This window comes from Gavialis gangeticus, unplaced genomic scaffold, assembly GCF_001723915.1.
Source record: "Gavialis gangeticus isolate Ggan-Ray unplaced genomic scaffold, GavGan_comp1, whole genome shotgun sequence".
NCBI lineage: Eukaryota > Metazoa > Chordata > Crocodylia > Gavialidae > Gavialis > Gavialis gangeticus.
Window position 1 is genome coordinate 85,390,407 of NW_017729025.1, and position 14,122 is coordinate 85,404,528.

Consider the following 14,122-nt stretch of genomic DNA (forward strand, 5'->3'; position numbering starts at 1 on the left):
CCAGGAGAATCTTAGGGCATCTATACACATGCCTGGGAGGGGGGGGGGGGTACACTTTAATTGGAGTGACTCTTCGAAGCCTCTCTAATTAAAACACCTGCAATGTCTCATGTAGTCAGCATCCCATTCTTCAAAATGGTGGCAGAGGCACTTTAACTTCAACCAACCAGGTGCCTTAGTATCCCCAGGAGAACCAGCATACCCTGACCAGTCTCCTGTCTCTAGCAGTAGCAAGCATCTAATGCTTAAAGGGAAGGAGAAAAATTAATGCACAAAAGCCAAGTTACACATCCAGGGGAGAAAAAAATCCTTCCTGGTCCCCTACAAGTGACCAACAGAAGCCATAAACCATGGGATTAATTAGTTTAATATAATATAAAATACAGTATGGATAGATGCAGGAAGGCTGTTCAAACTGCAGGGGCCAAAGGAGACTTATCTATAGCCACAGTGGTGGGACTGCATGAAAGAGCCCACACAAAGCCAGTGTAGGATGTGTAGAGGGAGCAAAGAAATAAGAGGTCTCAAAGAATGGCATCTCCTTCTTATAGGTAGGCAAGGCTAATTTCAACCCTGGTCCACTTTCAACCCTTAAAAATACATATGGAAAGGTTAAAATGAAAAGTTATGTGTAAATATCCACTGAAAGGCAAATGAGTTGTAGAGCTACAGAGTTATAAACCAGAGGGAATGCTCACTGTTCTGTCTTTTGCGTTGCATACAACTTTAATCTGCATAATATTGGTCAGATACTTACACAGATCTGTACCCTTGATATTTCTGGCTCGGAGGATTTTCACTGTAAGATTGTAGTACGGGTGCTTTTCACGCTGAAAGAGACAAGCGGACTGTTACATTCAGCCCCAATCACCTTCCAGCAGCAGGTTAATATCAAGCTGGCAAAACAAACTAGAACCATCAGTTCACACAATGATAACTAAGTCTCCCTCCTGAAATATGAGCTACCTGAAATAGGTTTTCTTTTCCATAAAAGAGCAAAAGCAGAGCACTCCATTGGAGGGAGGCTGAGGATGAAAAAAAAAAAAAAAAAAAAAAAAAAAAAAAAAAAAAAAAAAAAAAAAAAAAAAAAGAACTAAAGAAAAGCACATGGTTTTATCCATGAAAATGGTCCTTACATATTTTATGTTGAGAAATTCTAGCACATGCATGCTTTGAAAGGGGAACTTAAAATTGGTTAAGCATTGCCCAAATGCCAAGGAACAGCTTCTTGCTGTTCCTCTGAAAGCCTGCCCAAAAATGGAAAATGTATATGCCTTTCAAACTGTGATTCCCACCCCCCCCAAAGTGCTCAATAAAAACCTTTGGAGTCTGGTATATCAGCTGGGAATGTATCTGTGCTATGCATGTTTAAGCACAGGGCTCAAGCTGGTGAAAGCCCCTGCCTCACTTGTATTGAGCTTTGAATTGACATAGGCATTGAATGAGGCATGGGGCTGGCACAAAGGTAAAGTATAGTCTCGTGATGCAATGCAGTCAAATGCTGCCCCAGAGAACAGGATTCAGTTGTGGTCTCTGCCACTGTGCAAGGCAAGTCACTGGTTCAATCCAACCTTCCCAAAGGCAGTTGCTGGTTATGCATATCTGTCATTTTCTGGGTGCTCAATGTGAAATCCTGCGGTCGAATCTGAAAAAGTTCTAATTACATCACGTGAAGTCAAGGGAAGCTGTGCTTTGAACATACAAAGTACTACATATATTATATATGCACATGTGCTCAGATATACATAAAACATATCAAGTACTACCAAAAAAAGTCAGGCTCTGCACATGCCTACTTGTCATCTGATATTAATGGACACTCTTGATATTAATCTTTATACCTCAGTTGCCTCTCTGTAAAATGGGAATACTGCTACCCTCCTCATCTCCCAAGGTTGCTGTAAAGATAAATCACTCAACACATGTGAAACACTCAGATGTTATAGTGATGAGTCATAGAAAAACAGTGCATAGTAAATAAAGACTGGGACTACATATTGTATAAAGTAGGAGGAAACAAAATATCGAATAGCTGCTTACTAAAGTCTGTGTGCCCATGAAGGGGCCAAGTTAAGGTTGTATAGACATCTTTAATTTGCGGGGAGGTGGGGGTTAAATGTTTCTCTTTGCAATCCTATCAAGTTTTCTTGGTGCAAAATACATACACTTACACAGCATGCCACACTCAGATCTCATCCCTCCCACCCAAAGGTCAAACCTTTTCTTTGAAGCTTTTCCTACTAGTTTATAACTCAAAAGTTATACATGTAAACCTGGCCTGTGAGACCTCTCCCCCTCTCTGTAACAGACCAACTATTTGATCTAAGTTTAAGGAAGGAGATAGATATAAGGCTGCAAAGAAGGTTATGTTCTCCACCTTTCTGGTGTAAAATTGCAGCTGCCCTGTCAGCTATTAAATAAAATGAAGATTTTTCGCAGAAGTGCCTGCCATTCACCAGTGACTGGACATTTCCCATTTGTGTCCCATTGTGTTGACAAGAAGGAGGTCACACCATGCCACCACAAGAAGCACTAACACCACACCTTGATGGCAGAACCCATATAACTTTCACCCACCCTAAAAGTTGTTGATACTATATATTTAACCATAAGTTGCAATGAAAACAATGTTGATCCTTCCCCAGTGTCAGAGACAAAGGATATTTCTCAACTATCATCACTTAGCTGAGCTAACACTTTCCAGTTCAAGGAACACACAAGTCATATTAAAGACTGCAGTGGAGCAGAGAGATCTCAGTCCATTTCTCGTCCCATGCTTTCAAAAAAACAGGAATTTTCCTGAGACTATTCTAGTTAAACTTTGTGAGGCAAAGCAGTGTCATAGTACATTACAAGGGGCGTTTGCAGAGGCTGCAAGGGGAGTGTGACATCAGGTAGGCATGGCCTGCGCCCCACAGGTATGGCAAGAACATAGGAAACTGCACATAGAGCAGCTGATCCATATGGGTCCTTGTGCAACAGGTGCAAGTGACTTACAGGTATTGGAACTGAATTTGCAGGTACTTTCCTCAAAGATGGGGATAGTGCACAGAGGGTGAAATTCACCCTTTCATGAAGTAAAAGATCTTGTAGAGGACACCACACAGCACACTGTATGGAACATGTGCAAATGCACCACATCCCAAAAGCGAAGAATGACTGTACCTCTGCACCCAGACTAAGGCTGGAAATCATGGGCAGTCAAGGGTTGCGTCCCAACCAGTGATTTACCACCACTGCAGATCTAGTGGCCTTTTTGCAGCATATGCCCACAATTCATCTCTCTACTTAGTATATGTGGGATCAGAGTAGGGACCTGCACAAAGCAAAAGGGTTCTCAAGCTGTTTAATATAAAGGCACCCCCCCTTTTTCTTAACCTCTCTGAACTGAATGGCAACACATTTCAAAAACTTATTTCACACATTTTTTACTATGGACAAAAATAATGGAGCAATTCTTCCATTTACAAACAACTCATTCTGACCTGGTGTGGTCTTTCTGTTTTTGACACTGCAGATTCCTGTTCGAAATCTCTGGGTTTAGCTTGTAAATCATGTGTAGGTGTTTATCATGGCCACCCCAGTTGAGAATCATTGTCATAAGGGGACACAGAGGATTCCCTTCACACACACGCACACGCACACTTCTCATCAGAGGCCAGCAAAAATTAAATTTTCAAACAATAAACCACACATAATCCTACTTCTTTTGGATTCAAATCTAAAATGTACTAAACAAGCAAGTTTATCTGAGGAAATTTCAGGTCCTGAAAATCTTTCATTCTTTAAATCCATCTCTGGGTAAACACAGTTTTTTTTGGAGATGGGAGTTTCATAACAAAACATGCAGCACATGCCCATGACAGATCTTGTAGGTTGAGTGAAAAGCTAAGCAATACAACAGCACTGAAAAAGTTGTCAGGTTTCCTCAGTTGCAGTTAGCTGAAAGTTAATTTTAGTAGGTCTGAACCTCAGGAAGCCAGGAATATTAGTGTTTGTTGAAGCTGCTGACAAAGGCCAAAGGGCAGAGTCCCCATAACTTTTATTCTTAACAGCATAATTTCATTTTAACATAAAGTTTCTTTGGAAGCTATTTGATTAAATCAGTGAGCCTCTAAAAACATGATAGCTAACCATCAAACTGTGCCTTTTAGTGCCCGCACCACCTCAGCCCTCAGCTTTCATACATAGGCAAGAGACTAAATCAACAAATGATATTTTACTGTAAGCCTTGCCTTTCACCTTCCTTAGTAGGCACCAATGTAAAGGAACCCAATTGCAGATCAGGTGAGGATTTAATCAGGTGAAGCCTTATCATACTTGGTCTAATTTAGATTATTAGTTCTTATTGGCCTAGAAAGTAAGAATAATGAACCCGATTCCAACCCAGAGCCTACTGGGAGAAAGTTGCAGCATTGTTCTGGTCAGCCAACACAGACTTCGGTGGGATTTTCAAAAGCAAGTCATCACCAAGCACTATTTAAAAATTTAATTGCAAATTTCCAAAGTCTTTGATTTAAAAAAGCAAGAGCCTGGAATTTAAGAATGGGCAGTAAACCTAGCCACTGTCATCCTCCCTGTCATTATCCAGGCTCACTTTTCTTGAGCTCTTTCTAGGGATTATAAAGGTTGGGTTTTTTGGGGTGGGGAGGGTTACCATCTTAAAGACACAAGGATGATTCTATGTATATACAAGAACACCGAGTTGCATCTTAGGGATGCTTCTTAGGATTCGTAGGGTGGTCGTAGTGCTTCTTAGTCAGTGCATAGAGAAGCTTAAAGTAAAAAAAATGCTAAAGTTTACCTTACCCTCCAGTGATACAGTCCGGTGTCCTTCCTCTTTTTCTTCTGGAAAAGCACAGCTGCCAGGAGTGGCAGCATTCGGGGTGACATTCGGCTAAGCCACAGTTCATTGAATATACGAAACATAACACGCTCTACATAAAAAAGGAGCAAGAGCTAAAAATCACCAAGTCTAAAAATCACCTGAATTTGACTGGCTGCTTCTCGCTATAAAGGAGCTGCTGCACCTTCACCTTGAATTACTGGCACATAACTATGCTCCAGCTGAGAAAAACAAATGCTCAGTAGGGGTGTGGTTTGGAGTTGCCAAATAGTCAGGTTCAGAGCCTCACTGGCAGGTTTTTCAAATACTAATGAGAGATAAGGACAGCAAATAAAAGACTAAGAGGAAGCACCAGCAGTGACTAAAACAAAAGTCTCAAAAGCCACAGGTCTGGGTTTTCCTTGCGACTGGGCAAGTTGCAACCCTGTACTTCAGTTTCTCTGCCTACATACTCATTGCTGTCATTGCATAAAGTACTGCATGACCTGCTAATGGATGGTGATAGTTATCATTATTTAGTCCTTTAATAATTATCCCAGAATACTCAAAGGGATAAGGTACATATTTACAAGTCTATTACGGAGATGAGAAAAACAGTATGTGGAGGAAGGAGTTATTGGTTTAAAAATAACCACTTCAATACCCACAATTCTGAAGTTTGGGATTTTAATAAAATTCATAGCAAAAAACAGAAACAGAGCAGAAGTCAAGCATGATTCATTTGTCACAGTGATTCCAAGGAGACTGCTTGGTCAGGTGAGCAAGTCAAGGGCTATTTGATACCTACTCGGTATGGTCCCAATTCAACACCCACTGATTGCTCTCAGAATTAGTAATGGTTGGGTTAGGCCTTATGAAAATGAGTAAAACATCAGTATTGGAATAGTACTATCCCAATGCCTCATGGATATTAGTTACTGAATTTCCTGAATTACTGATAACCTTATAAATGGGGAAAAGCAACTGTAATGCTAACTTTAAAGCCACCAGGGATAGGGACAGACATTACACATAAACTGATTTAAGTGATCAGAAACTGGTTTAAACCTGTAACAGAACAGACATTCAATGCACATAAACCAGTTTCAAACTGGCTGAAACTGGTTTGAAATAAACCTGATTGAATGTAGTATCAGACTTAACTGATTTGACTCAAGTTGGTTTATGCAATGTGTCCCAGGCCCCTTCCTGGTTTAACTTAAGGCAGACTCCCCTGGCATCCCAGCATGCTCTCTGGGCTGCGCTCTCTGCTCCAACCCAGCTGGACTGGCCCTACCCCTCTGACCAGTCAGAGCAAGGACAGGCAGGGTCAGGGGTCTAGCCAGGGGGGGTTTAATTCCCCCTTCCCTGTGCCACTGGCAGGGACCCCTCACTGCTGCAGCAGCAGGGCACCATAGCCCCCGAGGCAGAGGGGGCAGGGAATAGGGTTAGTCTCCCCCGCACCGCCACTGGAAGCCAGGTCTGCCTGCCGTCACTGCCACGCATGCTCCCTGCAGTGGAATAAGCCTCTGCTGTCCGTCAGCTGGATGCCAGAGGGAGGGGGAATAATCTGCAGCCCCCCAAGGGGCCCCGCCAGCCAGCATCTAGCCATGCCCCTGCCCTGCCACTGCAGTGGGAGGGGGCTGGGCCTTTGTTGGGGCAACAGCCCATCATAACGTCAGGGAGCATGAGCCCTTTCCCAGCAGAAGTGCTGCACTGTGGGACTGGCAGAGCTGCAGCAGGCTGCAGGTGGCAGCACCAGGGTCTGGAGAGGGCCAGAGCCCTCCCAGTCCACCCAGCACCGTCGCGCTCTGCTGCAGCTTCCCTTGACCGCAGTGTGGCTCTCTGCCGGGAAGGGGCTTGTGCTTAGGCAAACCGTGACAGGGGCTGCTGCCCATCACGGTCACTTGCCCCTTACCACTCCAGCAGCCAGGGAGGGGCAGGAGCACAGCCATACGCTGCCGGCAGGGCTGGGGAGGGGCAGGGGGAGGAGGGAAGGGAGGAGTGAGGTTATTCCCCACTCTGCCCCCAGGACACCTCAGGATCTGCCCCGCCCAGCCACAGCCGCCACTTGGTCTGCACTTGGGGTCAGCCCCCTCCCAGCAGGAGGGGGCTTATTCCATCGGCTGCTGCCCCAAGCGCAGACCAAGTGGTGGCTGCGGCCAGGCCAGCGGGAATTAAACCCCTCTCTGGCCAGTTCAACCTGGACTGGCCACACTCCCGCAGCACACTCTCCTGCAGCCAGGGCACACTGTAATGCCGCCCAGATCCTGGCCTGAGCAACTCCAGGCATGATGTGTTCGCAGTTCCTCAGTCCAGAGAGAATGTCTGTCCAGTTACAAACCAGTTCAACTCAGGCAGGTTAGACTAACTTGAAAAGGTTGAATCAATTCAGGCTCCGGCTTTTTGAATGTCTGTCCCTAGCCCTGATGATTTCACAAGCCTCAAACTTCTTTCTCTAGTTAAATAAAAAAAAACATTGGAGAGCTCTACTGAGATTTCACCCATTTGTTTTCTTCATATCTGCAAGTAATGCTACATGGATAACAAAAGCAAGGCAAGCATTTTAGGTCTCATGTTTTAGAAAACTTGTGGCAGTATAACTACACCCAGTTCAAAGTGGACTGAGTTAGGTGTGTCTATATTAGAGTGTAAGCTATATTTAACCTTACCTAATTTAAAATGCTGAATTACTGATGAACTTTAAGTGCCTCAGGCAAACACCAGAGAGACAAAGGAGAAAACATGCTTTTCCAAACGTTTGTTACAAACTACACTTCAAACTGATACTTTTAAATTTGAAGAGGACCCTCTTGTTTAAATAAAATGAGTTTATTTACTGTCATGAATTTCATCAAATCCATTTTACATGTCACAGAATCATAAAATACTAGGGTTGGAAGGGACCTCAAGAAGTCATCTAAGCCAACCCCTAATTTCCATAGCATCTTTCACTCAAAGATCCCAGCATGTTCCAAAAGGTACGCACAGGAATTCCTCAATCACTGAATATTTTCCTACATTGCTAAACAAAACATTACTAATGCTACTGGATTAGGCGTTCCCAAATAAATGGGCTGCTGTCTGCTGTCATTGGTTTTAAGTATTCATACAGTTCCATTCAACCCCACCTAATCAACCCTGTTAAAAATACCGGTAGGCTATCTAAAAGCTCTCAAAATTTCTAAACCCTGTGGAGCTAAATCAGTGTTGGCTACAGTGAGAAGTGTGGAGACTAGCATAGACTGCACCTGCAACTCAGACACTCAGGCTCCTTCTACACATTGCAGGAAGTGTGCAACTACCTAGTTAATTGCACAATTACCTGGAGACCAGCTATTTGTGCAGAGTACCTACCTCGCCATACAAAGCTCCAACCAACTACAAAGTTAGACATCGAAAATGTGTATTAACTTTATAGCTGGTCACTAGCAAGCTTTAATTTGTACATCTAGCAGGGGCTCCCCTGTGGGTCTCCCAGCTGCAGGGGTGCACCATGCCCAGCCGGGGGTGGGAGTCCCACAACGGAGAGGACTCTCAGCCCCACCAGCTGCTGACTCTGGAGTCCCACAGCTGCAGACGCTGGGTCCCAGCAGTGGTGGGGTGTGGCTGCAGTCTCCCAGCCCTGGGGCTGTTCTGAAGGAAGGAAGGTACCTGGTAAGTTTTAATACCCTGTTGATTAGGTAAGTGCTGTCTGACTCAAAAAAGGGTTGGTTGTTTTTTTTTAATAAAATTAAGAGTTTCTACCATAAAACACTAGAAAATTATCCAGGCACATAAGATTGTTGGATGCTACCCTATTTTTCACCTCACAATATCTTCCTGACTAGGTAGCGCACAGCCCCATTCAGGTCAGATTAAATTTCTCTAAATTAGTTTCCCCAGAATGGAACTTGACAGGCTTACATATTAACATAGGAACTGGTCCTGCATTAAAAGGCATTTTTTTAGGAAGAACTTTAATTAGGAGTGAGAGAGAAGACTGGCTCAAATGTCAAGGGCCCATAACATTTCTATAACCTACGCTTTCTTGGCTGCATGAAGAACACAGTCTAAGCTGCTCTGCCCTGGTCTCTGCTATCTTCTCCCCATCCTCTACTTCAGCTACTTTCAAGGTCTGCACCTGCCTCTACAGTTGTGCATAAGAGGACACATAGCACCAAAGCCAAAAAGGTATTTTAGGTAACTAACTCAGGTGGAGTTTAGACACCTAATACCATTTTGAACCTGGACCATAGTTGTGAGATCACTCAAGAGTTTTAGGAACAGTAGCCAGAGCAGATCAGTGTGTATAATCTTAACTGAAGAGGCATTTACATTAATCACCACACTGACTGGTGAATGGCTATCAGCCACAGTGCAAGGATTTGCATGCTGTGGGCAACATGAACAAGCTATATGTGGCCTCGTTTTTGAGAAATAAGTAGCTACACAAATGCTATTTTCTACCAACACAAAGGAAACAGTGATTGAGAAATAAAGATTCCACTCTTAATACATGGTAGGTGTGTGAGATTTTTATTGAATAACAGTGTGCAAAAGGGCTATGTCTGTGGAGAGAGGTACTTAGCCAGGTTAGTCTGAAGTCAGGCAGAAGGCAGGATAGACCTGCACCTTTGCTAGGCTTATGCCCTACATACCTAGACAAACCTTCATCTTCAGACACAGAAAACAGATCCAGCCAAATCTTATTGTCAGAAAAAGACTCTAGCAATGAGAGAAGGTGGCCATGGAATCTGTGTAGACATTCCTAGAAGTACCAGAATCACCTATAAAGTATCATCCTACTGGGACACTGTCAACACAGATTCATCTAGGTAACTTAGCAGCTGTGTAATTGTTTGGAGATGGACACAGAGTTCTGCCTAATAATGGCTGCAAGACAGTCCTACCAAAACTAGCCTTTGAGCTTGAGGCCTCTACTGAGGAAGAGTCTGTTATAAATGTGCAAATCCAGCTCCAGATAACTGCTCCTATATCTGAAATGTTGTAGAACAGCTTAAAAACAGGCAACAGATGCTGGCATGTTTCATGACACCTGCATAAAGCTATGTAACCCAGGAGTCTAACACATGCCTTCATGGATTTGAAAGGAATAGTGGCATGACAGAGATGAACCTCACAGACTAAATAAGAGATGCATACATTTTCATAAGCCACACCTTGCTTCGAGGCCACCTCTACCTTAACTTCTCCGATTTCAGACGAACATAGCGAACTAGAAGAGATGCTAGAAAAGGAAGGGGGCATGGACTTTCAGGAACGTGGAAGTGTGTATCTTCTGGCAGCAAAAAGTCAGCAATCCCATGTGCAGTGGCTTGCCTGGAGAACAGGTACGGAGCGCTAGCAACAGAGAAGGAAGAGCACTTTCCATTGGTGGAAGAGGCCGGGCCAGGAATGCCACAAAGACCACTGCCACAAAGAGGAAGTGATGGGTGGTGGGGGTTGGAGACTCCCTTATGCAGCGGATGGAGGGGTCCATCTGCCAGCCTGACCTGTTGTCCTGGGAGGTCTGCTGCTTGCCTGGAGCCCAGATCCGAGATGTCACGGAAGGATTACTGAGACTCGTCCAACCCTCTGACTACTACCCCAAGTTGTTCATCCACATGGGCACCAATGATACTGCCAGGGGTGACCCTGAGCGGAGCAAGAGTGATTACAGGGCCCTGAGTGCAAGGGTGAAGGGGATGAGGGCTCAAGTGGAGTTCTCCTCTATCCTTCTAGCCAAAGGGAAGGACCTTGGTAGGAGGGGATGCATCCTCCAGATCAGCGCATGGCTGTGCAGGTGGTATCACCAGCAGGAATTCAGTTTCTTTGACCATGGGATGTTGTTCCAAGAAGGATTGTAGCAAGAGCTGGGGTCCACCTAATGAAGAGAAGGAAGAGCAGCTTTGTAGACAGGCTCACTAACCTAGTGAGGAAGGCTTTAAACTAGATTTGCTGGGGGATGGAGAACAAAGCCCTGAGGTAAGTGGGGGACCTGGAGGAAGCAGAAGCAGAAGCAGGAGGGGGCAGCAGGGGAGGCCTCCTTCTTCCTGAGAAAGTAAGGCAATCATCTAGTCACCTCAGGTGTCTGTACACAAATGCAGAGCCTGGGAAACAAGCAGGAAGAATTGGAAGGTCTCATACAGTCATGGAACAACATTGTAATTGGAATAAGAGACTCGGTGGGAGCTCACATGACTGGAGCAGTCATAGATGGGTACATATTATTCGGGAAGGACAGGCAGAGGAGAAGAGAAGGAGAAGTTGTGCTGTATGTAAGAGAGCTGTATGATTGCTCAGAGCTCCAACATGCAACTGGAGATAGGCCTGTTGAAAGTCTCTGGGTTAAGATTAGGGGGGAGAGCAACAAGGGGGATGTTCTGGTGGGTGTGTGCTACAGACCACCAGGCCAGAAGAATGAAGTAAATGAGGCTTTCTTCAAACAACTATCAGAAGTTCCCAGATCAGAGCCCCTGGTTCTCATGAGGGACTTCAAATGCCCTGACATCTGCTGGCAGGGCAATCCAGCAGTACACAGACAATCCAGCAAGTAGAACTGTGCTAATTTCCACCTAGTGAAAAAGTACAGTAAGTGAAAAGGGTCAAAACTAGGGTTACCATATTTCCAATTCTAAAAAACAGGACACCTGTCAGGGGGCACATCTCACTCCCAAACTAAATCCCCTGGTACTGCCAGTGCCCGTCAACTCCTGACCTGCAGCCCCTGGCACTGCCAGTGCCTCTCATTCCTCACCTGTAGTCCCCTGCTCCCCCGCCCCCCGCAGCATCGCCTGGGGCTGCCCAGCCCCTGTAAGCACAAGCACCAGCCCCTGTGCTGTTGGCCTAGCCGTGGAGCTCCCCGCCACCCTGAAAGGGGCCCCCCACACCATTCCCCTGCTGGAGAGGCAGGAGCCTCATCCTACCCTGCCAGTCCCAGTGCCTAGATAGCTTGACCCTGCCTGGCTGCTTGCTGGCCACTTGTGTGCATGTACAGCCAGGCAGCAGCAAAAGAGAGGGGCCACTTTTCCCTCAGCACACACAGCTAGGCAAGCAGCAGCAGCAAGGAGAAGGGGGAGAGCACTTTTCCCCCCAGCACACACAGCCCAGCAGCAGCTATTAATGCACCGTAAAAAAATAATGCATCCATTAATGGCGATTGACAGCCGCAATTTTAATGAATCAGGACACCAACTTTATGGCTAGGGCAATGAAAGGAGTCTGTGAGGTCCTTCAAGTAAAACGCCTAAGAATGTCCGTCTACCACCCCCCAGAGTGATGGGCTGGTAGAGCACTTTAACCACTTTAAAGCATATATTGTAGAAGTGCATATAGGGCAATCCCAAGAGATGAGATCAGCTCCTGGCCCCATTAATGTTTGCCATTCAGGAGGCGCCCCATGTCTCCATGTGCTACTCACCGTTTGAACTAGTTTACAGCCATCAGCCACAGGGTTTGCTCAATGTAGCGTTTGACATGGACTTATTTAAGAGGCTGCAGAAGGGGGAGGGAGAGGGATAGGAAAAAAGGATGCCAGGTTGGCCGGATACCGGGTTGTGGTATGGGGTAGCAAAAGCACTCTGTAAATTGAGTCCATCTGTTTACTGGAGTAAGGAGGAGTGCCCTGTAACTCCCACCAAGGTGCAACAGTGGGGTGAGAAGGAGCTTAATTCTGAGGGGGACAGTGGTGCTAGACGCACCATCCCTTGGCTGCTCCTTACGGTGCTTGCACGTCTGAGCACACAAAATGCCCATCTGCAGGAACAGCTCGATCAGGCTGTCCGTTGGCAGACACATCTGAATTTGAATGAAGCAATATTGCATGAGCTATGTTCTAAACAACTTGGCTCTGCCTCCCCAAACTGTTCCTCCTCCTCACCGGAGCTGGTCTCCCAGCTGTCTAAACCAGAGGCAGCTCCAGCAATGACAGGGATACCTTTATGGGATGCTAGGAGGATCACAGGTCTGTGGATAGATCCGGAAGAGTGGGATGGGAATATATGGAGTGATGAGGCCAAATATGCTGAGAGTTTGGATGGTGGGGAGTGCCAACGTGCATTTGCACGACCAGTACATTACAATCATACCACCCAGGGACTTGCAGGAGTCAGTAGATCCCAGGAGATCAGGGGGTACACAACAGCGGAACTGGGTACCTTGGCAGAGAAATTTCGACAAGGGCTGAAAGAGGGACTGAAAACATGGATATTAAGGGTACTTGATGAAGGTGGTGCACGTGTACATGTCACTGTAGCTGAGTTGAAGGTGTTAGGAAAAAGACTTTATACAATGCTACAATACATACTGCACGTGCTCCAGTGAGCACCCATGCTCCGCTATTAGATTGGTGTATAGAATGCTGGATGGACAAGCGGGCAAAGAGGGGAGATCATGATGACCTAGGGCCACAGTCTTGGTGGACCATGGAGGAGGGACTGGGGATTTTGCAGGAAGAAGCAATGAAAAATTGGATGTATGGGGGGCGAGTAGGGAATGGTCACGGGTACGACCTAAAACTGCACCCTGCCGGCAGTGGATGGCCTGTTTAACTTATTTAAACAGTGGCATGGCCATGAAGGGTACCAATGACGCCATACCCTGACCAGGTAGAACTAGGACCCTCTGAAGAGATGGCATCCCCAGATGGCGAGGTCAACCGGCGCTTACGCAGTTGGTGCCGCCAGGCAGGCCTTGGGTTCCTAGATAATGACCTACGCTTTCAGGTGGGGGACTTGCTGGGGTGGGATAGGCTTCACCTCTCTCCTAAAGGCAAGCGTGTCTTCTCTTCAAGGCTGGCTGATCTTGTACGGCAAGCTTTAAACTAGCCTCACTGGGGGAGGGGGCCACAGGAAGACGAGGAGACACCACCTGAGCAAGACAGATGACAAATGCAAGGAGTGCCCAGGTAAGAAACAAGGGTCCAGACAGTCTCCCAAATCAGGGAGTGGCACATGCAGGTAGGCAAGGCCTTAAATGCCTATATACCAATGCTCGTAGGACGGGGAATAAACAGGAGGAACTCGCCCTCAGAATAGCCAGTTCAGACCCAGACATAATAGGGCTTACAAAAACATGGTGGGATTCATCCTATGACTGGGAAGTTAGCATTAGGGGCTATAGGCTTTACAGGCAGGATAGAGAAGGAAGGAAAGGTGGGGGTGTGGCACTCTGTGTCAAGGAGCAACACACATCCTCTGCCAGCAGAATGGGGTCAGCTGTGTCTATGTCCAAATCTCTCCAAATCAACTCAGAGGGTTCTGATTCAATTCAAAGAGATTAAAACGTCCTCTGATTCTATTGGGATTCAGAGATTTG

The 14,122-nt window shown here is 45.9% G+C and overlaps 1 protein-coding gene across 1 annotated transcript in view; it reads right to left on the reverse strand.

Annotated features, from left to right (window-relative positions):
• LOC109298791 (cytosolic phospholipase A2 zeta-like) overlaps positions 1–5,020 on the reverse strand; it is a 49,891-nt gene extending 44,871 nt beyond the window's left edge. The window contains exons 1-2 of the mRNA XM_019519068.1: positions 4,810–5,020; positions 758–830 (exon numbers count right to left, since the gene is read on the reverse strand). Coding sequence (XP_019374613.1) covers positions 758–830; positions 4,810–4,929 — 193 coding nt within the window. The 5' untranslated portion in view covers positions 4,930–5,020. The remainder of the gene's footprint in view (positions 1–757; positions 831–4,809) is intronic.
• Positions 5,021–14,122: the final 9,102 nt, after the last annotated feature.